This window comes from Amia ocellicauda, chromosome 22 (genome assembly GCF_036373705.1).
Source record: "Amia ocellicauda isolate fAmiCal2 chromosome 22, fAmiCal2.hap1, whole genome shotgun sequence".
NCBI classification, from domain to species: Eukaryota; Metazoa; Chordata; class Actinopteri; order Amiiformes; family Amiidae; genus Amia; species Amia ocellicauda.
Genome location: NC_089871.1, coordinates 6,735,454 through 6,760,526, shown reverse-complemented (window position 1 = coordinate 6,760,526; position 25,073 = coordinate 6,735,454). Strand labels below are relative to the sequence as shown.

Here is a 25,073-nt window from a genome sequence, read left to right as displayed (position 1 = left end):
CAAGAAACAATTAACCTTCAGGCGGAGGCAGGGTAACAGCACTTTGGTAGATTTCTGTACCATCTTTAGTTGGCAAGAAGCTACAGAGACCATAATGAACACTGTGTCGGACACACAAATCATAGTGGGATCAGAGAAATGGTTTCAGGTCTGTGTCTGGCATCTTGAACCCTAACAGAGGCTCTAACACCGGTCTAAAGGCTATCCTGTTGATGAAGAGCCCTTCGAATGTAGAGACAGGTTAGTGATGAGGAAAGGAAAACCAAGATAGATAAAACAGAGACACCAGAAATATTTATAAGGCGAAACCAGTCCTGTGTCTCCACCAGACTCCGGTCGAGCTCGGGCCATCAGGATCTTAGTTTCTGTCTCAGCCACGTGTGCATGGGCCTCAGCCATGTCCACTTCACGCTGGACGGGACTTACTTGTTCCTCAACTGTCCTCGGTCATGTGAGTCTGTGTTCAGCCGCTCTTGTGTTCTGGCTGATGCAGAGCAGGACACACTGACGATTGTGTCCGTGTGAGGACAGTGGAGGACGGTTGTTCATGAAATGTTAGTAAAGGACAGTATTTGAGCTCTACAATCGAAGTCAAAGCTAAACTGTGTCTACTGGTGAAAATACATCACCAGTTATCAGCCTGAATAACTTACTCAAATTCCAAAAGTGAATGTATGTCAGCTACTACGTGCAACACAGATAAGTTTACAACGGGACGTGTACTGATGTGTTAATTAATAGATTAGAATCTTCCCACCTTTGATGTTTACAAACTATTTTGTAGTTGGTAGGGGACGGTTTGTAATAGAGAGTGACCCTCATTGTCGATTAGCATACTCTGAAGCACTCGTCCCACAGGAACGGAAACCAGACTCTCACAGTCTTTCATATCACACACTGCAGCCTGGATCATTCTCCTCCCCTCCTCTGCTATGCTGGAGCTCAGTGCTGATGGTGGCGTATGTAGTGGAAAAGCCTGCTGCCCTCCACTGCCATTTTTACTTCACACTGTCCTTCTCTATTATTATTATTTTATTAAGTTCTGGCCCACAGATTTGCACATTTTAAACACTTGTATATTACTTGTTATTAGTGCAGCCAGCTTAACTAGAATGTTCCCACTACACTGATTTAAACATGATTTAATTATATATATGTATGAAAAATATACACTGAAAGATCCGCCCTGCTTGCTTTCTAGCTTCCCCAGACGCCAGTATCACTGCCCAACAGTCATTCTGTGCTCTTATTATTAAAATCATTAGCAGGAAAACCTTTTCAAAGACAACCCTGGGAATATGAACTTTTCAGACTCTTCCCTCAGTGGCGTTTATTCTTCCAAAGCTTTATAACATGATTATAATATAAATAATGTCAGACATTAGGTCAAACAATGCAGTCATTCTTGGACTTGGACAGACCCCACCAGCTGAACACGAGCTGCATTGATCCTGCGTCCTACTGGCGTGGCTTGATGAAGTCTTGATTCTGTGGGGCTAGGTGTGAAACTGGGCCCGATCCTACAAAGCCACGAAGATGACACACAGGAGACAACGAGCCGAGGAGTTGTGCGTCGTTCCCTGGGCTGGGATATCGCGTCCCCTCGGACGCTCTGGACAAAACATCTGATGATGAATGAGCAGAATCAAATGGGTGTCTGGCCATCGGAGCAATACCCAGGGGCGCACGCTCTGGCCCCGGGCCCAGTTTCCAGCATTTACTCTGGCAGCGGTTACAAGGGAAAGGGAGATGCAGGAAGTAAAGACCCTGCCGACAGGGACGACTGAGCGCGGACCGGCTGTCCGAGCATCCGAGCGCCGAGCAGCGCGGGTCACACACAACAGCATACGTGCATTCTTGGCGCATGAGCTGTAAACCGTGCACAAGAAAGCAGCATTAAACACGTGCTGTGGGACACATTTCAACTCCTTCCAGCAGAGACTGAAAGGAGGGAAACAGCGGCATCAAAACAAAAACATGGGAAACTTGTAGAAAAGTACAGCACCTGTTTGTTATGGAAGGGTGGGGTTTTGTTTCTGGACTTTTTCCACACTTTCGGAAAGTAAAAGCCTCTATCTGGTGTATATTTTCATACTTAGATCAGTCCGCCTCAAGTCATACTTTTTTGACGCAGAAAAAAAAATTAAGCTAATGATGTAAAGTGGAAGATCACGGCACACGGACACAATTCAGTAAGGATCCGAATTAATCATAATGATCGTCAAGCCTCTCCTGTCTAGTTTGTGTCTCATTAAATGCTTAGGTGTCCAGATATACATTCTCAATCATTTTCAAACCACTCAATTTGATTAGACTTGCAGTTTACAGCACAATTTGATCTTATTTACCTCTTGGTCAGTAAATTGAAGATAAGTATATGGAAACAGTAAGTCATTATTATTTCCATTTTGCCTTGAAGGGTAGTTCATTATAATGGGCTTGTTTTGTATCTGTGGAAACCATGGCATCACAACCAGTTAAGTACAATTGTAATTATAATGATCCAATCCGTAACCACAAGTTCAGACACTGATGGATATATCTAACCCCAACCCTAATTAAAAATCAGTGGCTTAGTGATGCAGGTTCCAGTAAATATGTAATGGACTTTATGAAAGCTGTCTTGTACAGTCCTGGAGCAGAGGAAGTTACATGTTAGCGTGTGGGGACCCTCAAAAGATACAATTAATAACAAAAAGTCAATAAGGATACAGGATGTTTGTGTTCCAGGACGGGGCGATGCTTGGCACACTTCAGAATGATGAGTTTGTATCTACTAGGCCTTATCATCATACATTGTATGTTGTGTTTGTTACGCTTTGAAAAGTTTTTTTGGTGACGACTGAGTTGCCCTGGGAAATTGTTATCTGCCGAGAAATCGTCACGATCGTGTTGCTGTATCTGTTCCAGAACATCGACGTGACCAACTTCAGCAGCAGCTGGAGCGACGGGCTGGCGTTCTGCGCTCTCCTGCACACGTACCTGCCCGCGCACATCCCCTACCGGGAGCTCATTAGCCAGGACAAGGTAGGCCTCTGTGCCCTGAGCCACACCGCACAACAGGGGGACTACAGGTTTACACAGCAGCCGGCTTTTATCCCATAATTAATACTGTGGACTGTCATGGTGTAAAAATGTACTTCTGTCCCAACTTGTCTGGCAGAATCTGAGATCACTGCCTAGATCAAATAACACATTTTTCATTAGATGGTTCATGTTTACTTTGCTAGAATTGGAGGCCCTTCGCAAAAGAGTATTTGAGAGGGAAAATGATCCGCAAGTATGGATTTGTGTACACAATGTATGTGTGTTTATAGATACAGACATAGACGTGTGAGTGTGTGAGCAGATGGGGAATTGTTATAAAAGAAAGCCCACAAAGGGGAATGAACAACAAGCGGGGCTTAGTGAGAGCGCTTTATTAGTGTTAAACAGAGCAGAGCATCAAATGCAAACAAGAACAAATATACTACGTTAAGGTCAAATGATAAATGACACAGTGCTCTCCACATGTCAGAGTAACACAAACATGAACAGCCCAGATGATGCCTTATTAAATATTAAGGGGGTGCATTTTAATTTGAAAAGAAATATGAATTATGAATGAATGATGTACAGTGATGTTGGTGGGAGTGGCACAGCCCTGCTGTTCTGTGAGCTCAAAGCATCACAAAGACCAAGGCAATGGTCATACTGATATTGTTATAAGCAAATAAAGCTTTTAGTAGGAAGTAAATACTAATAATTAATACAAATACTCATCTCTTACATGCACACGTTTATTAAAGGAATAGCAATGTGCACCTACACATAGAAACACTTCTGAGAGCCACACATGATTTGCTGCTCGTGGATCAGATGTAGTTGATGAGATTGTTGTTCTGGAGTTTATATGTCAGATTGAGTTGTTTTATTTCCCCTCTTGGCTCCTTGGTTTTGCTTGACTGAGCGTTCAGCTGAACCAATACCTCAGGACCCACCGGAGGAGACCCGCCACGGTGGGCAATAAATCACGTTTGTGTTTTCACAGGGCAGGAATTTAACCCTGGCTTTCCAGGCCGCGGAGAGTGTGGGCATCAAGCCGTCCCTGGTGAGTCCAACTCGATTCTGCTCTGACCCACATGTGTGTCACCCCAGCACTGGGCCCCTACACTGACCCATGTTAGATACTGTGTACAGCCATGATGAGTAGAGTTGTACCACAGGCTAATTTTATGGAGGAATATATAGTTTATATATTATTAACATTAATTTGTCACTTGTCACATTGAGTTTAATCCTCAGTAGAGATGTGATCTAAACACTTAAACACATGTAATGGATTAGGGTTTCTCAGCTTTAAAGACCTGGTGCTGTAGTGTTGTTGTTTTTGTACAAAAGGAAGAGGGGTGATCTAACCCAGGACACTCTGACAGGGTTCTGTTGTTTCCCGGCGTGACCGAGGTTTAACCATTCACAACATGCAGAGTTCATGGGAACTGGTGTGACGCTGAATGAGCCACACTTAGGCCCCTTAGGTTCAAGGTTCCTCATGTGAAGGTCTGTGGTTCCTGGAGGTCACTGACACGGGCTCTGTCCCTGTCCCCTCTCGGGGGATAAATCAGAATAATTACAGGGGACAAACACACAGCAGATGTACAAATATCCTTGCATCTTTGTTCTACAGAGCAGTTCATCCCCCGAAAGTAATTTATTTAGCTCAGATGCATCCTGTTCAAAGGGGAAAACATCTTCCAGATGGAAAATGTAAAAAAAAAAAAAAAAACATACAATTCAAAAATAATTTACTAGCATAGAGAGCTGGATATGGTGTTTGATTTATATGAGAACATACTGATAAGTCAGTCTTGGGTTTTCATAGTTTATTATAATAATAAGCATTAGCACAAATTAACCAAAGCACTTGTGTTTTCCAGAAAACAAACCCCCAGTTTTTCTTTAGTGAAATGTTTTCTAAACAGGTGATGTTTTCTGTTTCACTAAGATAATTTGAATCGATTAAAATAATAAGTGGGTGGATGCCTTTATCCTGGGTTGGGTTAAAATTCAAAAGCCCATTTATTATTAATGCCAGCTTTACAATTGACATTTAAACGAGCTCTTTCATTGTTGAACGATGTTAAGTTTTCTCATCGCATACCAAGGAGGTGGGAGATGGTCTGAGCGGAGCATGTCTGCTCATTTATCAGGCGCGCTGCAGTGGCATCATTCTCCGGCTCCAGGACCGGCCTATATTTTACCCGTCCTGGCAGGCAGGTGTCTGCTGCTAACGGTGATGTTATTATAGATGTTTCTCTTTACTTTCTCCCGATGCATTTTAAGTATGCGGATGACATGCATTGAATACAGAGTTCAGTCTTCCTTCTGAGGCATCCCATGTACACGACTGATCAGAAGGGTACAGAATAGCTCTTGTACAGACTTCACATCCGTTGCCCCGTTTGGGTCGAATTCATAAAAAGCTGCAGATTTAATGTGAAAATTAAGTGAAAGGTTTTTAACTGAAAACCAGTACCCTTGGATCTTGAGTATCGGGTCATGAGATGCCCTCAGAAACTGCAGTACGAGCAACAGGTCATCCTGCAGTCAGAGCAGGCTGTCTGGCAATGTTTTATCAGATCATACAAAGCACAACCCTGGGTACTTAATCTTTATGACACGGATATCGATCTGTGCAATATGTATTCAATAGCAACAACACAAATAATGCCAATAACAAAGACGATTAGCCACGTTTCTTGTTCCAGGTATTCTAAGTGTTTTCATTTGTAAGAAATACCAGTTAGATGCTCCTGTGTGGCTCAGGATCAGGGCTGCAGAGTGGGTTTTGGTGGTTTCAGCCGAGCCTGGGCTCTGAGATTGGCTGTCAGCTGTTCTCCAACATCTCTCGCTCCTTAAACGTCAGGCTGTGGTGCGAAGCTTCTCCAACCGTGGCCTTTCTGAGTCCAGTTCACCTGCAGGAGCCACATATAAAGAGCGATAGATTAGTGTATAAGCAGTGGTTATGGCCTCTATCTCAATACTGTGTCTACAAACCCAATTCACTGGAAAAGGCGGGGAAGAACATTTCCAGGACGAACAATGCCTGCACTGTCAAGACCAGACAAGTTTCCTGAGCAGATTCCATTAACTCCAGACCTGAGTTTGGAAAGAGATAGTCATCCTCTTCAGGGCTATTTACTTTGGGGATATAGTCTTAATTCCAAGACAGGAGGACAGAGTTTTTTTCTTTCCCACATCTTCATTGAAACCCTGCACATGTTATGTAATATCTACCAGCAACCTGTAAATCACACCAGTGATCTAAGAGCCCTGTGGATCCAGCACAGCATTACAATGCTTTAATCCACATACTTCTCTGATGGAGGTTTTCAAAAGCATGTGACACCCGTGGCCATCGCAGATTAAGCTCCTAAAGAAGATTAAAGGGTTGTTCTAGATTTCCACTTTAAAACCTTTAGAAAGGTTTTTTTTTTTTTCTTTTTTATACATGTATTTATTAGTCCAGGACAACAACTGCATAAGCTAAATCTAGATGTTTGTGGTTAAAAACAGTTTAAAGCCAACAGCTGCCCCTGTAAACAACAGCTGTATGTATACAGGATAGTGAGAACAAAACACAGGATCATGTCACAGTCATTTTACCTCACAAATGTAAAAAAACAAACCAATCAATGCTGTGATTTCAGGGAACAGAAGTTCAGATCAAAGTAGTAGTTTGAGGTGACAGTGTGTTGGCACGCAGCCCAGGGTGTGTAATTTCACTTTATAAAAACATAATTGAGTAAAATAGTGCAAATCTGACCATAACTGTGGTGTAGCTGTGGCTTCACGTACCACTTGGTGACCGAAATTACATCAGCGCAGTTACTGCATCCGAAAATCGAAGCACCAGTCCCCGTGTGGGCTGTATTTTTAAATGAAACCCTAGTAATCATTTGAGAAAATACAATTCTAGCAGAAATCGGTTACATACTGTGTGTAGAGGATATATACAAAACCTGTGGAGAAGTCGTCTCTTACTCCAAAGTGGAGCAGAGAAGGAGGACTGATTGTCTGTGATATTATCTAGAGTATCTTGTAGACAATAATAGGGATATTCAATATTCCCTGCAATTATTTTACACCCCAGTTAGTAACTTAATTGTGAAACAGCAGGTGGATGCTGAGATGGGAATGAAGCCTAAAAAAAGATGCCAAAACTCCAAACTGTTCCTATTGGTACTGTTTCACGCTGCGCCTTCCTGTCTGAATTCACAAAAAGCATAATCTGAAAGAGCCTGGCAGCCGAGCCCAGTTTCTGAATGAGCTCGGCCCGAAACGGACCCTGGCAACACCATGTCAGCACTGGCACAGCCCTTCCCACAATCAAGGCCAGCATTCATTTCCATCAGCAATAGGGAGTGAATTAAACAGTCCGTCACAATGAACACAGGCAGCCTGAGGTACAGATAATATACGTGCAACGAAACAACTCAGCACTCGAGTCAAACAATCTCTCGGGTCTTCTTTCCCTTAAGGGACATATTATTCTGAAGGGTATTGATCCCAGTTTTAGCTGACACAACATTGCTGTTCACTCCAGCAGCTATTACACCACAAGACCAGATTTCTATAGTTCATCTGATTTTAAAATATATATTCACAGATAGAGAACGCAATATACGATAATCGTACTTCATACTATCATCACATCTATGAATGATAATATGCCTTTAATACCTTTTCCTTCATTAAATCGCCAACTGATCATTTTATGGATGACAAAAGCATTAGGAACAAAACCACATGGTGTATTATTATGCAAGTGAAGAGTCACGTTGAGGCTAAAGCACAGTGATTGGAAAGTGCGTCACTCACTGAGATGACTTCCTCTAAATTTGCCTCCCGAGAATGTTTTCCTTTCACACTATACTGCTCTACAGTACGAGCACAGACTGACTCATCTCTCATCTCTCGCCCCGCGCAGGACATCAATGAGCTGATGCACACGGACCGGCCCGACTGGCAGAGCGTGATGCAGTACGTGGCGCAGATCTACAAGTACTTTGAGACCTGAGGAGGCCCGGCCCGGCCCGAGCACGAGCACGGCGGCACTTTCACACGAGGCCAAGCTTCCCCCACTGCCTTTTGGAGCAAACTCAAGTTCACCATTAACTCTGTCTTGTGAACTCCTTTTTGAGAGAATGTATTTGCTTTGAGTTTCAGGGTAAAGGTTTTCTGCACCCACGAGTTTAAATAACACAACACTTGACTTGACACGCAGTACTAAGAGGCATTCGCAACACTAGTTTGAAACTGTTTTAAGCTTTACGATTGTAAGGAACGCACTACTTTAGGGGAGTGTAATGCCAGGCTGTTTCCATCATTGGGACACTGACTTGCAGCTTTATTTATCAGCTGTTTCCCATGAGAGACGTATATTTATTTATAACATTGTACTGTTACAAAATCTAAATATATTAAAACATGAATAACAGACTGCTGTGTGTGTCTTCTGTTTACTGTCATCTCCGTGGGGTCTGTTTTAGTCATGGGAGGGTGAGCCAGTGTCAGTGTATGCATTCAGTTGGCAAAGTATGACTGTGCTGTCCTCAACACTTAAGATGAATATAAATACACAACAGCGACCTCTGATGCATGACACCGTACAGCGCTTTAGCAAGACAACACATTCCAGACCCCCAGCTTCTTCACTGAAACACTAACACTACGGATGTGGACCTTGTTTAGCACGTTGAACTTGGTGAACTGAGAAACGAGATGCACATTCAGGCACTTGATTGGAGCTACAAATCTGTTTCTCTAATGCAGTGGGAAAAGATACCACAACGAGAAATTAAACAATAAAATAAATAGTGTTGGTAATTGGATTGCCACACAGAAGAGCTCTATAATGGGATCTCTGATGAGAAATAGGGGAAAAAACACACATGTACATTACTCGGAGTGTGTTTTATTGGACGTCTTAATGGAAACTATTCTCTGTGATTTAGAATTCATGCCATTACATTTGTCTGTCTGGAAATTATGATGTTACCTTAACTGAATTTAATTTGCGCCTCTGGTGATTCAACAAGAATGATTCAACAAGAGAAGAATATATATACTGAAGCAAATAGTTTCCTCACCTCCTCATAACATTAGGGTGGAAAGTTAAGGGCAAGTATCTGCTAATGAATAAATAATAATAATAAATCAAGACAGAAAATCTTTAATGCTAAGTCACCTTAAGTATGTATATATGTCAAAGAACAGAATCTGCACATTTTAACATCACTGAGCGAGCCGTGTCGGTCGAAATCAAACGCACACTTGGGAACGCACCATTCCTCACCCCCCCCCCCCCACACAGCACTTCCCAACTGCAGCTCACAAGCACCAGCTCATGCCAAATCCCCCAGCATGCACAGAGCAGAAAGCCCCCCAAACAAAGACATATTGTAACGAGGAAACAGACAGAACTATGTTTAAGAAACCTAATTATATATTAGCACAGTCCTGTGATGAGTGTTCCAGTCTTTATCAGCGTCTTGTTGGATCTACTGAAGGAATGTGTTAAATCGTTTATTTTAGTTTTACTTGCGAGAACTGGTTCAGAGAGCACTGCAATTTTGCAACAGTCGAGTTCACACCTTGAGTAGTCTCAGTCATTTCATCTCCTGAAACAAGAGAAGCACTTCAGTCAATGAGCCTTGTTTGTAAAGTCCTCTCCACGAGTTACGGCCCACCTTTGAGCAACCTGGGTTATGATTTCCACTAGCGTGAACGGGTCAGGCACGACCAGTCCCGGGTCTAGAGGAGGTGGGCCCACTCAGGAAGTGTCAGACAGGCAGTACTGACCCGGGTAGAGCAAGAGAAAAGGCACTGAGCAATTCCTTCAATAACGGTACAGTGGACATGGACAGAGGATGGAAGTGTGCAAGGGGCTTAAGAGTGGATCACAACACCTAAAAAAGGGCACAATAAAATAAGGCAAACAAGTTCCCACTTTAAATTGGTTAATGACAAACGGTTGACAATCACTCCTAAAGATCAGCTGATTAAGGATGTACATGTATTTGGGCTTACAATACTAAAATGACTGCAAAGGCTTCTGTCCTTTGAGTAAAAATATCCAGAACAACAGGAATGTGAACACCAGACCTAATAAGCACAATTCAGTTTTGGATTAATGCGCTGCAGACGGCATGGCATCTCTGCGTGTTTCACTTTTAAAAGCATCATCTCGGTGCTTGTGTGAACCGGTCTGTGCCGCTATAATAAAGCGGGGCTGGAATAAAGAGGCGGGGTTACGGCGGACGCGCAGCCGACTCGGCGCTTTGAAAAGACATTTGCGCAAATCACACGCTGCGACTCCGCGGCTGCAGCAGCATGTGCACATAGGAGCCCCGGCGGAGTAACTCTGTAGTAAGACAGCGAAACCACCGACTCCTCATCTTGATGAAAAGGTAAGCAACTTCCCTGTGTAGCTCGGATTCACATGCTATCCGCTTAACACATTCAAACTTTCTGTCTGCTCTTTCGATAGACGCAATAAACCAAAAGTGGATTTTAATATTTCACTCCTATAGCCAAGCAGACGCTCATATTGTATGATCTTTAACAACACGTGTGTCCGTCATCCTCGCAGGTTACTTCTTTCGCTCAACAACTTTAGGGTTTTTATGTTTTAGTTTTTATGAGTAATATGCAGCTTCAGAGTTGTATATGCGTTTCATCCACATCTGATTACACCTCATTACACACTGATGGGCGGATACAGAACAGTTCAAAACGCGCACTAAAACTTCTTCATGAATGTGTTACATGTGTGTCCCTCTCCCTGTGTGATGAATGTGTTACATGTGTGTCCCTCTCCCTGTGTGATGAATGTGTTACATGTGTGTCCCTCTCCCTGTGTGATGAATGTGTTACATGTGTGTCCCTCTCCCTGTGTGATGAATGTGTGAGACTGTGTCTGTGTCCGCCGCTGGTCCTCAATCTCTCTCCTCCATTGCCTTCCAGATGACCGCTGCTCTGATGGACACAACTTTCAGGAAATTTCCACCCGCTGGATTATAACTTCTTCACATTCAATTTATTGATTGTCCAGCTTCAGTTATATGTTCCCCTGGATGCAGGCAAGAGGGATTTCCCTGGAGCACAATGGGCTTGTTGTCTCGACCGATGTGATTTCTTCCTCCTTTTTTTGTTTTGTTCGGTCCTTATCAGAAGCGAAAGCCTCCTCTCTGGCATGTACATATCTGGCATGCAGACGGTCTATATAGCGATTGAGCTCATTATCGCAGTGCTGGCCATCTCTGGCAATGTCCTGGTGTGCTGGGCAGTGGCCATCAACACGACCCTGAAAACCGCGACCAACTATTTCCTGGTGTCCCTGGCGGTGGCCGATATCCTGGTGGGCTGCCTCGCCATCCCCTTCGCCATCACCATCAGCATCGGGCTGCAGTCGGACTTCTACGGCTGCCTGTTCCTGGCCTGCTTCGTGCTGGTGCTGACCCAGAGCTCCATCTTCAGCCTGCTGGCCGTGGCCATCGACCGCTATCTGGCCGTCAAAATCCCACTGAGGTAAGGCAGTGCATTGATTTATATATCGATTTATTTTACACGAACTGGTGCGACTAAAAGGTTTTCAAGAGATCAAGGGGTGCAGGTTTGAATACCCTGGCCGGCATCAGCTTAACTATTTTGCACCACAACAAAAGCAGCAGGAATCACACTAAATACACCCAAAAAGCACGCATTACTATTGCTGTTGGTAAAACCAGCAGTCCTTGCTTTGTGAATGTGTGCACGCAGCAGAGGCGACGCGGCGGGGCGGGCTGCACTACAGGTAGTACCCTGTCCATGTTATTACATGTTATTACATGCCATTAGGTCACAAAGTAATAAAGCCATCTGCTCGACTTGACAGCTATGTCATCTCCCCCGTCTGTGAATACACCCCTCTTCACCCGCAGTTTGGTTTAGTGATCCACTTCACTGTATTTTTTTCCCAATTCCCAGCTATAGACCACTGCCCGTTTCAGTAAGAAACATTGAAAAATATGTCAAACAGCAAAGGTGTAATATAAAGTCCACATATAGAGTATCCTTCATTCAATGACTTGCTTAAAATCACAGTAACACGGCGCCACGCTGTTGAAACATGTGATGTAACTCAAGATTGACAGCCCGGATGCAACACTTCCAGTCTGTTTCTTATGTCAGGATTTGTGCGCAAAAGGAAGTCCCTGGAAAGGGCAGGGTGCGATCGAGCTCGTATCAAATACAACTGAATTCACTTATTTCGTTTCAGCCGGATTCATCTGCTCTATACAATTCGGTCAACTTTTGTTTCTTCTTCAATTACAATTTCTACAATACTTGACTCGGTTGTGTTTCTTCATTTCCCAAATTGCCCTCCCATCATTTCCAGCACAATATTGTTACATATTGTATTGCCTCGGCCTGGACAGAAAGTCTGAGGTTTTCTTATATTTCCTGTTGGGTGTAAACACAGGTCTGTAGACTCTCAGATGTAGCCTTTAAATGTGCGTCAGTTCGCTGCGCATAATTCATTAATAACGTAACGTAATCTTTACATGTGTAAACAATGGTATTTAGTTGGACATATATATTGATAATTGCACTCTACTTATTTGCCGTGTTCAGTTCAGAAGGCAGTATCCCAATTCACTGAACAGAGATCTGGTGCGAGTCACAGTTCAACACACCCTGGAAATTTACAATTAATACATATTTGTTCGTCAAAACGACCAAATATTAGTTTCGAATGAAGGACTTCCAATTAAAACTGTAGATACATCTGTTTATTTGTATTTGAAAATGTTACTGATGTTATATTCATTTGAGATACCAATATAATGTAATATAAAGATATAATGTCAGTAAAGCCACTGTGCTCTAATATTAACCTCTGAAATTGAATTAATTGAATCCTCCTGTCATGTGGCGTAATCCTAGAGACAACTCCTCACTGAATAATTTGAATCCATAATAGGAAATAATAATAATAATATTATCATTATTATTATTATTATTATTATTATTAACTGCTAATGCATTGTGAAGCACAGGTGACTTAACTAAAGGCCACTTAAAGCAGTTGTTACAGCTCAGTTATCACACTTTAAACAAAAGAGGGAAACAGTAATGTTTTGCATCAACGCAATGCCTGTCAGTCAAAGCCAGTACATTTTTCTGACACCCCTGTCAACACTGAGTTCAAATAACCAACTGTGCCAGAGCCATGTACAAGCAGATCATGCGAGGTAATGTCAGTCTTAGAGGTACATATACAGGTGCAAGTCACATATTGTGTGCAAATCCCAGAACTCTTCCAATCATCTTAGTCCAATCCCTGCACAACCCCCAGTGGTGCCAAACAGCTGGCGCATACACGGAAAGGATCTCTAAAGATGAGACTATCATATTTTGGACATGGCCTCACTGTACAAAGACTTTGCCAAGTCTACAAAATTATATTTAAAAAGAAATTAACAAAAAAGAAGGATTAATGTGCAGCTTCAAAGCACAGTCACAGTGACAGATTTCACTAACAAATTTGTGCTATTTGTATGTTATTTATGCAAATATAATATCTTTGGTAGAGTAAAACAAAGACATACAGATTGGTGCTAGACTAGTAGACTTTTTTTATTAATATAGTTTTTCATAGTATGTCTTCAGTTTAGACATGCTAACACTCTGAAACACCCTCGTCCTGTACAGTACAGTACTGCAAGAATCTACTGTCCATTCACACTACAACCGCAGACAGAGACCTTGCGCAGATGTTAATTATTCACCGCTGCTGTGGCCGTTGTGATTCCTGGTAGTGCGTATCACCACAAACAGTATCACTTTGTGTATTTATTTAAATGCTCAATATAATTGCACTGGCTCTTTATGCAGCTTAACACCTTTAAAACCTACGGACACTTATTCTTCTGAATCAGAGATGGCTACAATGGAGTGACTATAGCTCAGTTTCGAACAGTGAACTCTCAAGCAATAAGCAAGCATCCTCTTCATTACTGGGGCAAATTATTTTTCTCCCCTTCTCACTTTCCAAATTCACATCATTCAAAAGCATGTTTTACATATTCACAGTCTGTATGCCATGTGGTATCATTTGAGGATTACTCTGAAACATCTGAGAGTCTACAGACCTGTATAGTAATTCATTTCGCTGTAGGGTTAGTTCCTCACCCTGCAAAGAGGTTGAAGGAAACCAGCCTATTATGAAAAACATGTGTTTACACCAAACAGGAAATATAAGAAAACCTCAGACTTTCTGTTCAGGCCGAGGCAATACACCCAAAACAGCAGCACGTGGAGAATGTGACTATGAAAATGTTCTTTGCTGCAAAAAGAGCTTATTCAAATATGAGAAGTGTAGAAGATGTCCTTGCAGAAGAACACCCTTTTGATGTGGGGAACTGGTATATATCTAACTAGAGCTAGAGAGAAAATAAATAAACCACAATGGAGCCGTTACATATTTATATCTATGTATTAATGTGACCTTCGACATCAGCCTCTACAGTCAGCAGCATGGGCCCTCCTCCTCAAAAGCAGACTGGTCAACAACTTTATCCAATTCCCCTGGCATGATGTTAAGCAAGAGCTGCTTCCAGGATTTAAGATTTAAACCTGCTGGACATGGATGCTCCCATGAGAAATACAAGCAGAGGCAATAACTCTAGACTCATATAGCTGGTTTCCTCAGCATCTTAATAAGCCTGCCATGGCTGATGGGTCTGTTTTTTTTATTAGAGATTGATTGATTGTCATAACAGTCACAGACGGTGATTCCCCCTTGGCCATTCGAAGAGACAGACTCGATTTCTTCTCTGATTAAGAAAAGTGGGCCATCAAGTTTGTCGTTTGAAGCTCCCCCCCACTCCTCAGTAAGTCAGTCAGATCTAACGTAGTGACATAGTAATGCTGTAGTGGTTTCTTAAAGCATTTTGGTCTGTAGTTTCATACTCAGGATGCTATAAAGATCTACCAAAGTCATGTTACCCTGTTTCTTAGGTTAACTGTTTCCTGGATTGTGTGTTTTGGTTATTTCAAATCTTTAGGATAATTCAATCAGCTACTGCCTTCTAGGATATTCAATCAGCTTAAACAGTTGAACAGTTTAAAGGTTTTGTGATTTGGGGCTCAGGTATTTGGTTGAGGACTTAAAAAAATGTCTTTGATAAACATCTGCTGCCTGAAGAATGCTGTCCAGCACCAATCAACACATCAAACACTGTTAATTACTATGCATGTGGTAAACTATGTTGTACAAATGTATTTCAATGAGATGTAATCACTTCTGATAGATAAGACTGCAACCTGTTGTCTATCTGAAGACACAAAAAGGCTTCTCCAACTCACATCCTTAGCTCTTTTCTAGGCTCCGGGTTAACCTGTATTTGTTTTCCATAATAAACCAGTGTTTACAAAATAACTACAATGTTTTGGACTTAAAAGGATCATTTGCAAGTTAAGGGGAACCTAAACTAAACTAAAATGAAACTATTATGAGGTGAAATCAAATACACCACTTTCAGAAATAAAGAGTATAACTTTATAAAGTATATATTGGAGACTTTCGGAATATCACTGAGATTTTAGTCCTTCCAGTTTGCATGAATTGTATAGTATGTCTAAGGAGTTGTCAAAATCGTGTGCAGTGGCTCCTGTGAAAACAAGGTGTGGATGTGTACTTAACAGCTGTGTTGGACATGATATGCTAGCCTTTTTTTTTTTTTTTTTTTTCTGTCTCGGCATCCCGTATTTTTCCCAGGCCCCTCTCCTTTCATCTCCTCCACAGAGATCCTGCACTTTGCCAAACTGGCCAGCCTCCTGACTCTGCTAAAAAAGACATATGTAAAAAAGGCTTTTCCACAGAACTCGAACGAAAACCTCGCGGCTCTCCATCACAAACGCCTGCAGAGAATTGCACACTAATGACCGTTAACTAGTGGGACTTTCTGACAAGCAGCTAAGATCTCTGTCCATCACAGAGAGATGAGAGAAACACATCTATGCTACATTAATTAAAGCCCATTTAATATTCCAATGAACAATTCTAGGAACAGTTCAGAATTTAAGAGGCACAACGCTGGGGAATAGTTTGAATCTTGTCATGTGCGGGTAACTGGAGAACAGTATTTACCCTTGTTGCCGGGAAGTGCCACTCTATTATTATTATTATGTCAATATTTAAAAAGCCTCAAACATGGTAGGAGGACAACTTTATTATGGTCTTGTTGACATAACGATAAAACAAATCTCTCCCTCAGAGACCGTGTGAACAATCTCAAACAGTGGCGCATACTGGTGGCCATTGTTGTAGTACAATAAAAAATGATATACAATGTGTAAATAAGTAGATAGGAAGTAAAATTATGTCTTGCGGCTGCCTGTTCTTAACCCTGCAAATTATTACAATTATTACCCTGCAAAGTACAAGTCTGTTCCTTTAACGGCCGCAGCTTTATTTACAGCACCGCTGCCAAGGTCCGCGGCGCAGGCGGAAGCAGGAGAACAGTTGTGTTATAAATGGGATTATGGGATTGTGAGAGTGTGAGATGGCATGCCAGTGAGCTGTTGTCACCCCAGTATTAATCCATTCAGCCCATTCACCGGCCTCTGAGCGAATTCCGGCAGCTTCATTAAATAGCCGTCCGGCGCAATGATTAACTGCCAGGCTGCGGCCGAAGTGAGACATCACCATAGAAACCCGGGAAGCGGGGAGAGTGGTCCCTCCACATCTGAGAGCAACATAGGCAAGGGGGCTGCAGATGGCTCATTAGTACAACAGCGATTATCTCATGAGGTTGCATGTTATTTATGGTAAGGGTCATGTGCCACATACTAAAAAACATAGCAAAGGTAAGACTGTGAAGGTTAAGGTGCTCCTTAATCACAAAACCCTGGTGCCGGGAGACTCTGATGCCCCATCTCTCCCAACACAAGCATCCTTTTTCTCTCCATCCAATTCAAACCCTACAAAACAACCCCTCAGCCTTCAGAAAGTCCAGCTCCACAGGGATATTACATTGTTTTGCAAAAGCCCACTTCCCGCAGAAGTAAAGCAACATCCTCTTAACTTGCAGTGCAGCTGAGGACTTCTTTTTTTTTTTTAAGCTGCTGTATATGAATCACAATGACAATTGGATTTCTACATCTGTTGAAACGAGCGCAGGTGACAACAGGAGGAAAGCCCCCAATACGAGATTGACCAATTGTTCGGCCATGTGATGTGGTTCACATTAGCCCTTCTCAGTCTCACAATAAAGTGTCGGATAAGCTTGATTCTCCAGGAAGAGTGACACTATTGTGCAGGGTGGCTTTCCAAAGTGGAGACAAAGAGACTTCAGAAAATAATACAATAACCCCCTGAGACACAGCTTTCTTCCCTTCTTTAATCTTTGTCTTTTTTTACTCACAAGGAAGTGCTGAAAGAAAGGCTCAGTACGGTGACTCAGCCAGGGTGGTGAGGGCATGGCACGGCGTCGGCTTGCCAGACCTGCTGCTGAGTTGTTCACTTCACAAATAAAGTAGGGTTTTAAAGATCAATTCTCGGGTCTATAAACGAGGGATTTGTGCTTCAGGATAGATGTGGTGAGCAACTGTGAAAGTTATAATTTTTTCATTAACTAAATTGCACTTTTATAACGTTACGAGTCTCGAATCACTGCTCACAGTTTACTTCAGAAATATTGTAGAGAGAACTTACACCTTCCGTCATACAAATAAATGGGGGATTTTTGGGACGCAAAATGAATCGATATTTGCTCGGGCCACATTTGTTAGAGGAGTGTTTGAGGTTTGAGACTTCAGTCAATAATTCAATAACACATAACTGGTTGATGTTATGCCACTGACAGGCCTCCTAACCGATTTCTGTAAAAAGATCATATTGGGAGGTGCATGTGACCTGTCAACACTACAGTTTTCACAGCAGGCCTTACCTTGACCTGGGTGAGAGGGGTGTATTTTTAGTAAACCGCTCAGTGTAGTAACCCAGCATGTGTGGCTCAACGGTCACGTGACCTTGATCTCAGGTTCAGGCTGAAACCAGGTTCCGTAATTCTCACAGTGTTTATCATACAGGGAAGCATGGCCACTTGGCACCACATGCGTTAAGTACAACAGAATTAAATCCAATTAATATTTACACTGTAAACAATGATTCGACAGCTACATCACACCGGCTCAAGACACAATTTGTAGCTACAAATGTGTTGAGAGGTGTACTGTGAATGAATTCATCACCTTTAATCAAATGTTTTCAATCACAATAAATATTTATTGTACAAAATTCGAATGGCTAAAGAAAATAAGCATTTTTATGGTTTGGTTTTAAACACCTCCTAAATGTGTCCCCGTGGTGCACTAAAAAAGCACTCCTACTTTGTACTGGTGTTAGTTGTGTAGTTCCCAAGTGGCTCAATTAGACGGTCTGACTCTCTGCTCAATAAAAATGACAACGCTCTGTTCATTCCTCCAGTAATTGTATTGAAGATCAATAGTCCAGTGATTGAACTTATTTATTAATTCACAAAGCTTATATTGAGCAAGAAACGAATGCATGTGAAAATCTTCATTGCTGAAGTTTATTTTTTGAAACGAGTTCGAACAAAAATATCCCAGAGGCACCGTAGGCATGTATCGTGGTGTGTTTTCAACTTAAGGGTAACATTCCTGCTGTTTTCAGATAAAAATTAAAGGAATGCCTTCACCAGACTAAGACTGAGACAAGATGACTCTCGTCTTTAAACTCCTGACTGTAAAACACATTCATCAGCTCAACTGGAATGCAGAGGAGCATTTACTATCTGAGAATACACTCGCATCCCCATCTATCATACCAGAGTTCACTACTACTTCATGATTTGAAACCAATGCGAAACATTTATCCTTTTCTTCTGAATCCTTAAGTAGCACATTTGAATCAATGAAAATAAGAAAACCGACTTGTGAGAATCACAGGGGAAAAGATCCTACCTATTTATATGTTCTATTAAATCTAAACATAGCAGATGATATGTGAAGAACTTGAAAAAATACAAAGACCTACTACAAAATAAGCTCACGATTAAAAGAAAGAAAGATTATACTGTTTTGTAACATCCTTGTGGTAAAGAAACAGGCTACTGTTACACTGCTACTTGGCTACTTTGATGTGATGGCTGTTTTTTTAGGTTTTTTCAATGCATTCATAGTCTTTGACCTTTGGCCTTGAAAAGTAATGAGAGATCACTGAAATGCTGATGGCGGTTACAAGTAAAGGGGCTGCTCTGTGCAGGTGGGCTGAGGTGACATTTGGAAAAAAACATTGTTGGAAAAAGTGCTTAATTCAGCCGAGAAAGGTCAGGTTGGCGGGTACATATCTCACACGCTAATGTCTTTCACTTTTCCCCGCAGATACAAGGAGCTGGTGACGGGGAAGAGAGCCCGGGAGATCATTGCCATCCTATGGATCCTGTCCTTCGTCATTGGCCTCGTCCCTTTCCTAGGATGGAACTTGAAAGCCAAGTGGTGCCAAGAAAACAACTCCACCAGCAACGGCACGCACCACTGCCAGCCGCACTGCTACTTTGAGAGCGTGGTGGAGATGAGCTACATGGTGTACTTCAACTTCTTCGGCTGCGTCCTGCTGCCCCTGCTCATCATGCTGGGCATCTACATCAAGATCTTCATCGTGGCCCGCAAACAGCTGCGGCAGATCGAGCTGAAGAGCGTGAACGGCGAGAGCTCGCGGCGGCTCCTGCAGAAGGAGATCAACGCGGCTAAGTCGCTGTCCATCATCGTGGGCCTGTTCGCGCTCTGCTGGCTGCCCGTCCACATCCTGAACTGCCTGACGTTGTTCTACAAAGGGGAGCTGCACCGGCCGGACATCGTCATGTATCTGGCCATCATCCTGTCCCACGCCAACTCAGTGGTGAACCCCATCATCTACGCCTACCGGATACAGGACTTCAGGAACACCTTCCGCAAGATCCTGTCCAAGCACGTCCTCTGCCGCCGGGACGAGCTATACCTGAGCTCCAACGGCAGCATGCGCAGCACCATGCGCCACAGGGACCAGTGCAGCACCGCCACCAACGTCGACCCCTTGCTATAGTGGTACGGGCGGCTCCTTCTACCACACTCCTCCTCAGGCCACTGCGAGGGCGGTGGGATACGTTTACAGCAGAAAGAGTCCGGGATGTACCGCGATGGAAGAGGAGAAATGCTCAGCACAAGGCCGCTCTTGGGTGTGAACTGTGAACTGCCAGAGCAGCTGAGGAATGGACGCAGGTGATGTTTAAATACGGACGATGCATGCAGGTGTTTGGTTTTGTTTCAGGATTTTGTTTTTTAAATCTCAGTATAGGTGAAGGAAATGTACGTTCTAACTGGATATATACAGTACTGTGAAATTAAACCATACACTCACTAAACTGTTATTGACCTGCCCCCCCGTATGGCCCTCACGTCATGATTCAAACTAAGTCATTTTCTTATCTAATCTTTCATAGAGAACTACGCCTTCAACTTCTCTTCCAACTACATCGTCTGTTGTTTGTGGTCTTATTGTTAATCTCCATCTGCTTCCTTATTTATTGTCCTGAGGTGTCATAACATTGAATTATGGAGATAACACACCACAATTCAATGGTAGCTTGGAATCCTATTGTCGGGTAGTCATAGGTATTGCCCGTTGCACCAGTATTAGTGCAGACATAGCCTACACTGCCAGCGAGGTCTCAGAGCATGAATCATCGGCAGAAAATGGTTGTGCTGTTACTCATCAACTCATCAAATTATATAAAAATCCCACTGGAAGCCAGGGTAGCCAGATTACAGCATTAGACACCGTATACTGGGATCTGCAATCAATTAAACGCCTGTTTTTGACTAGAGTCCAGCTAAAGCAATGCCACAAAGAAATCAACATCAGCAGTAACATTAACTGGAAATCACAAAAACTCAAGCAAAAACCTCAGTTTAATAAACGCCTAGTTTCCACATGTAAAAAAAATATAAAAAAACAAATGGGTGTTTAATATCTCTACCCTTTCACAAAGCAAGGGAACTGGTGATAATGGAATTTAACAAATAGATCAAACTCGGTCTTCTTCAAAGATAAAATGCCCCTGAAGGTTTGTAGTTACCACATTTTTAATGAAAAACAGGTGTTACAAAATTTGCAACAAATGCTTTGTTGTTTTAATAGCAGCTGTGTATTTCTTCTCAGTGAATTTTCAAGGCTCTACATTGAAAACCTATGTAAGAGTCATCTGCACAATGCCCTCTACAGTTTGACATTTCCAGTGTGTGTGCAAGGCTCACAAGGTTTCTTTTTTTTAAGCAGTCGAACAGAAATTCATAATGGCCAATGGATGTTTGTAAATATATATATATTTAAAAATAAAACTAAAAATTACACACATTGACATGGGTGACATGGAAGCCACTGAATAGGTTTTCAATATAAACATATTTCTTTAAAACCTTGTTTTCAAAGTGTGGTTAAGTATGTGCACAAACTTAGCACATTTTGCACGTCTTTACATACAAATTCTGATTTTATCCAGAATGTGTTTCTCTCAAATGAATGTTGTGACAAACATAAACAAAACTGTCATCAAAGCAGAAACGGCACACTGCGTTATAAAGGAAAGACCTCTTCTTCCGGTGTAGTTTCCTTTATGTTTCAGAGAGTGAAGGAAGCATCTTTAACCACAAGAATAAGTCTGCTGTCTCAGAAATAAAGCCAGGGTAATTCAATAATTAGCTTACTCTGAAATCCTCTTGGCTGTGTCCATCACTGCCTGCCCACCGTAGGCAAAAGCCCATGAACGCACCCCCCGTTCCACCAGAACCCAGCTGCCATTTACTTCAGTTCGAGCTTTACTGTCAGCACTATTTATCATTGAAACTTCAAAGGTTTCCAGGTTCACCACAGTACATTTCACTACAGGGCTGCAAGCAAACCGCTCTAACAGTAACTTACACAATTGCCCTTGTTTTTTCTGCTCTCACATTCGACACCTACAACTTTAAACCTTAAATGTTCTGCCTAGGTTCCCGTTCATATGTACTCACATGCCATGTATATGATTTTTAGAATGGCATTTTAAAAGTTATGAACGTTTCAAACAAACTACTTCTTGTAAACAATATTTTAATACAACCTTCCCCCTGATTGACTAAAAGGACGGTGAAATGAGATCAACCAAACCGAAACAGGATAAAAAACCCTCAGTCTCAGATGCCAACATAGATTTGGGTGGAAGACCCTCGCAGACAAGTCGCACTATAAATAATAGGAAAGACTACACGGTTTATTTTGCGGCCTGCTGTTCTCGGTATGAGTTTGGTGCTTCCTGCTTCCTGCTTCCCTTTCTGGTACTCTGTGCCTGCTTTCTAATTGACGTTGCCCAATTAACCTTACACCAAAAGGGAAACTAATAATTTTAACGATACTGGCTCTACAGGCGTCCGAGATCACCGACTTTTTCACCGAAAAGTAAATCTCCAAATAATAGCATGGGAGGCCGTCTGGATTTGTCTGATTAAAAAAAAAAAAAAAAAAAGTTTAATTATTGGCATAACTAACCGAGTTACAAGTCATTCAGATCATTGCTGGATTGGGCAACCAATGTATTGAGCAACATAGGAGATCACTATAGCTATTAATATCTCCCAGTATACTGGGGTGTTAAAAACAGAAAATGCATTGTGCTGACATTGGCTTTATAAAAACAAAAATCAGCTGCTTCCCCAATAACAAAAAAAAAACCTCTGGGACTGAGGTTCTCAGGCTGAAGACCCCCAAAAGACTTGGTTAGTTCCCCCAATAAGGCCTTTGTTGAGTGAATTGCTTAAAGGTACTCTTCAAATCAATTTGACCAAAATAACAGGAAATAAAGCCGCTCTCAGAAAAGCCTCTACAGTGAGGCCACAATCCACGGCTCTGCCTCTGAATAGACCGGAACCTTCCAGAACTGATTAAACCAAATGACACAAACTGCTAAACAGACACATAAAACGGACCATAACTCATAATTTGCAATACTAATTAAAAGCACTTGCAATATGGTTAGAATGATTTGAGAGAGCTTCACCCATCTGCTTCAATTAGAGCCGCGCTGATTGTAGAGGTGACAGCCGTCCTCCCCGGAGATGCGGCAACAGATGTACATCTGTGCAGTATCAGAGAGCCCTATCAGCCGCTGACCACTTAACCAACCCACCGAGAGTCGCCAGGCCATAACAGTCCCCCGCTGACACGCTTTCTGCATTCGGCGCTCGCCACTAGCATAGAGTCATGACTTTGAGTGACAGCACACAAGTGAAAAGTGTCCTGTTAAGGTTATTAATGCAAATTGTCTATCTACACCCATAACAAAGCTGCAAGAAAATATATATTTAAAAAAATAATAATCATATTTATTTATTTATTGTTACCAGTTGAGTGCAGACACTACAGAGACTATCTACAATCCAGGTCAATGTTAGGTTTCATCACAGAGGTGAGAGTGCTGTCAGGGTGACATGAAGGTTTCTATAGAGTCAGGTTTTGGCAAATGTAGCCTCAATTTCAGGCTAATATTAACCACATCTCCACCTCAACCGTACCACCAAGGACAGACTTTACCAAACCTACTAAGCTTTGTCTTCAGCTGAATCCTTAAAGCTTGAATTAAACTACACGCCAACCTAAACCATTGTCCCATGGTCATACAGATTAATCTATAGTTGAACCATTTTGTAGTTAGTGTTTTTTTACATTATACCCATTCTACATATCAAATTACACACACACACACAAAACATAACCCTGACATCAATATGAGTCTAAGGGATACAGGAATCCTAACCCTAAAACCTAGTACATCACTGACGCTCATCAGGAACTAACACGAACCCTAAACGTGTGTGAAAACATTGCAACTCACGACTCATTCCAGTTATTGGATGTACTTTGTATTTCATCATCTGTATTTGCATAGGATTTGCCTACATTTTCGCCATCTGTAATATTGCTGGTGTCACTGACAAAATTGCTTAATGATCATAAACTCAGTACAGGAAGCTTTCAAGTCATAAAAGTTACGTTGTTTGTTCAATGAAGGATACTAACACTTTGCACTTGTACAGTTAAGAGCACCACAGGTTACATTTCCTTAAAACTGACTGGCTTCACAGTGTTTTGTCAGATATATCAATACATCATGTAATGACTGTATTCTCTGTAACGGTGACTTATTTTGTTATTAAATGCTATGTTTTATAGACATGTCTGTATTTCTTCCCCAGCCACTTCACTTTGACGACATGCAACGTAGACAGTATATCAGAAGGTAAATGAACGGAGCAGCCTACATTTAACAATATACATATGTACACCAGAGACCAAGGTGGCAACAAAGACAAACCTACAAGAACCAGTAAGACTGACCACGAAGGTCACCAGTAACACACACTATTCCCACTGATCTCAACAACCTTGTGCTGTAGATCAGTAATCCCCAATCACTACACACACACATTGACAAAACTCTTATCTGGTCTAAAGAAAAAAATAAGTGCCGTAATTGGGAAAACATACATCTATTAGAATATGAACACGTGATGCACACGGATCGCACAACAGAGCAGATTTTAAAAGTCTGTTAACATCCAGGGAGTCTTATGGTTTTATTAGCACTGTAAAGTGAGGGGTTGTGCCACATTAGCCAAAGCCAAAAGCCTAGATATCAATACACTCTGGTCACAGTTGAAGCGGGTTTTTGAAAATAATACTTGTATCGGCGGCCTTGGTTGCCGGGCTGTAGTATCAGATACATGCGAATTCTGAACACTGACTGTAGAACACTGTTCTGAACACTGTAGTAGACGTACACGATATATATCCCCACCACATTCAATAAAAAAAATGATAAAGTGCAATGTGGCTTCTGTCTGGTTTGTGTTTGTATAAACGTATATTGAAACGGACATTGAAATACATGTATAAGAAATACTATTTCTTACCAGTCAAGCCTCTTTCACACATGAAGTGTGTGTATTTT

At 42.0% G+C, this 25,073-nt stretch overlaps 3 protein-coding genes across 5 annotated transcripts in view; 2 read left to right on the top strand and 1 right to left on the bottom strand.

Annotated features, from left to right (window-relative positions):
* The window catches only part of specc1 (sperm antigen with calponin homology and coiled-coil domains 1), a 69,221-nt gene extending 60,740 nt beyond the window's left edge, over positions 1-8,481 (top strand). For all 3 annotated transcript variants that reach the window (XM_066696174.1, XM_066696173.1, XM_066696175.1), the window contains 3 exons: positions 2,911-3,027; positions 4,031-4,090; positions 7,970-8,481. In XM_066696174.1, the coding sequence (XP_066552271.1) occupies positions 2,911-3,027; positions 4,031-4,090; positions 7,970-8,059 (267 nt within the window). In that variant the 3' untranslated portion in view covers positions 8,060-8,481. The remainder of the gene's footprint in view (positions 1-2,910; positions 3,028-4,030; positions 4,091-7,969) is intronic.
* zswim7 (zinc finger, SWIM-type containing 7) overlaps positions 4,085-25,073 on the bottom strand; it is a 39,072-nt gene continuing 18,083 nt past the window's right edge. The window contains exon 7 of the mRNA XM_066696176.1: positions 4,085-5,954. Coding sequence (XP_066552273.1) covers positions 5,951-5,954 — 4 coding nt within the window. The 3' untranslated portion in view covers positions 4,085-5,950. The remainder of the gene's footprint in view (positions 5,955-25,073) is intronic.
* Positions 10,357-24,296, top strand: adora2b (adenosine A2b receptor). Its single transcript, XM_066695753.1, has 3 exons — positions 10,357-10,451; positions 11,008-11,571; positions 19,435-24,296. The coding sequence occupies exons 2-3, from the start codon at positions 11,237-11,239 to the stop codon at positions 20,132-20,134; spliced, it is 1,035 nt and encodes a 344-aa protein (XP_066551850.1). The 5' UTR covers positions 10,357-10,451; positions 11,008-11,236; the 3' UTR covers positions 20,135-24,296.

Coding starts and splice junctions, on each gene's coding strand:
- adora2b (XM_066695753.1), top strand. CDS start 11,237: ATGTACATATCTGGCATGCAGACGGTCTATATAGCGATTGAGCTCATT. Junction 11,572..19,434: donor GCCGTCAAAATCCCACTGAG/GTAAGGCAGTGC, acceptor TTTTCCCCGCAG/ATACAAGGAGCTGGTGACGG.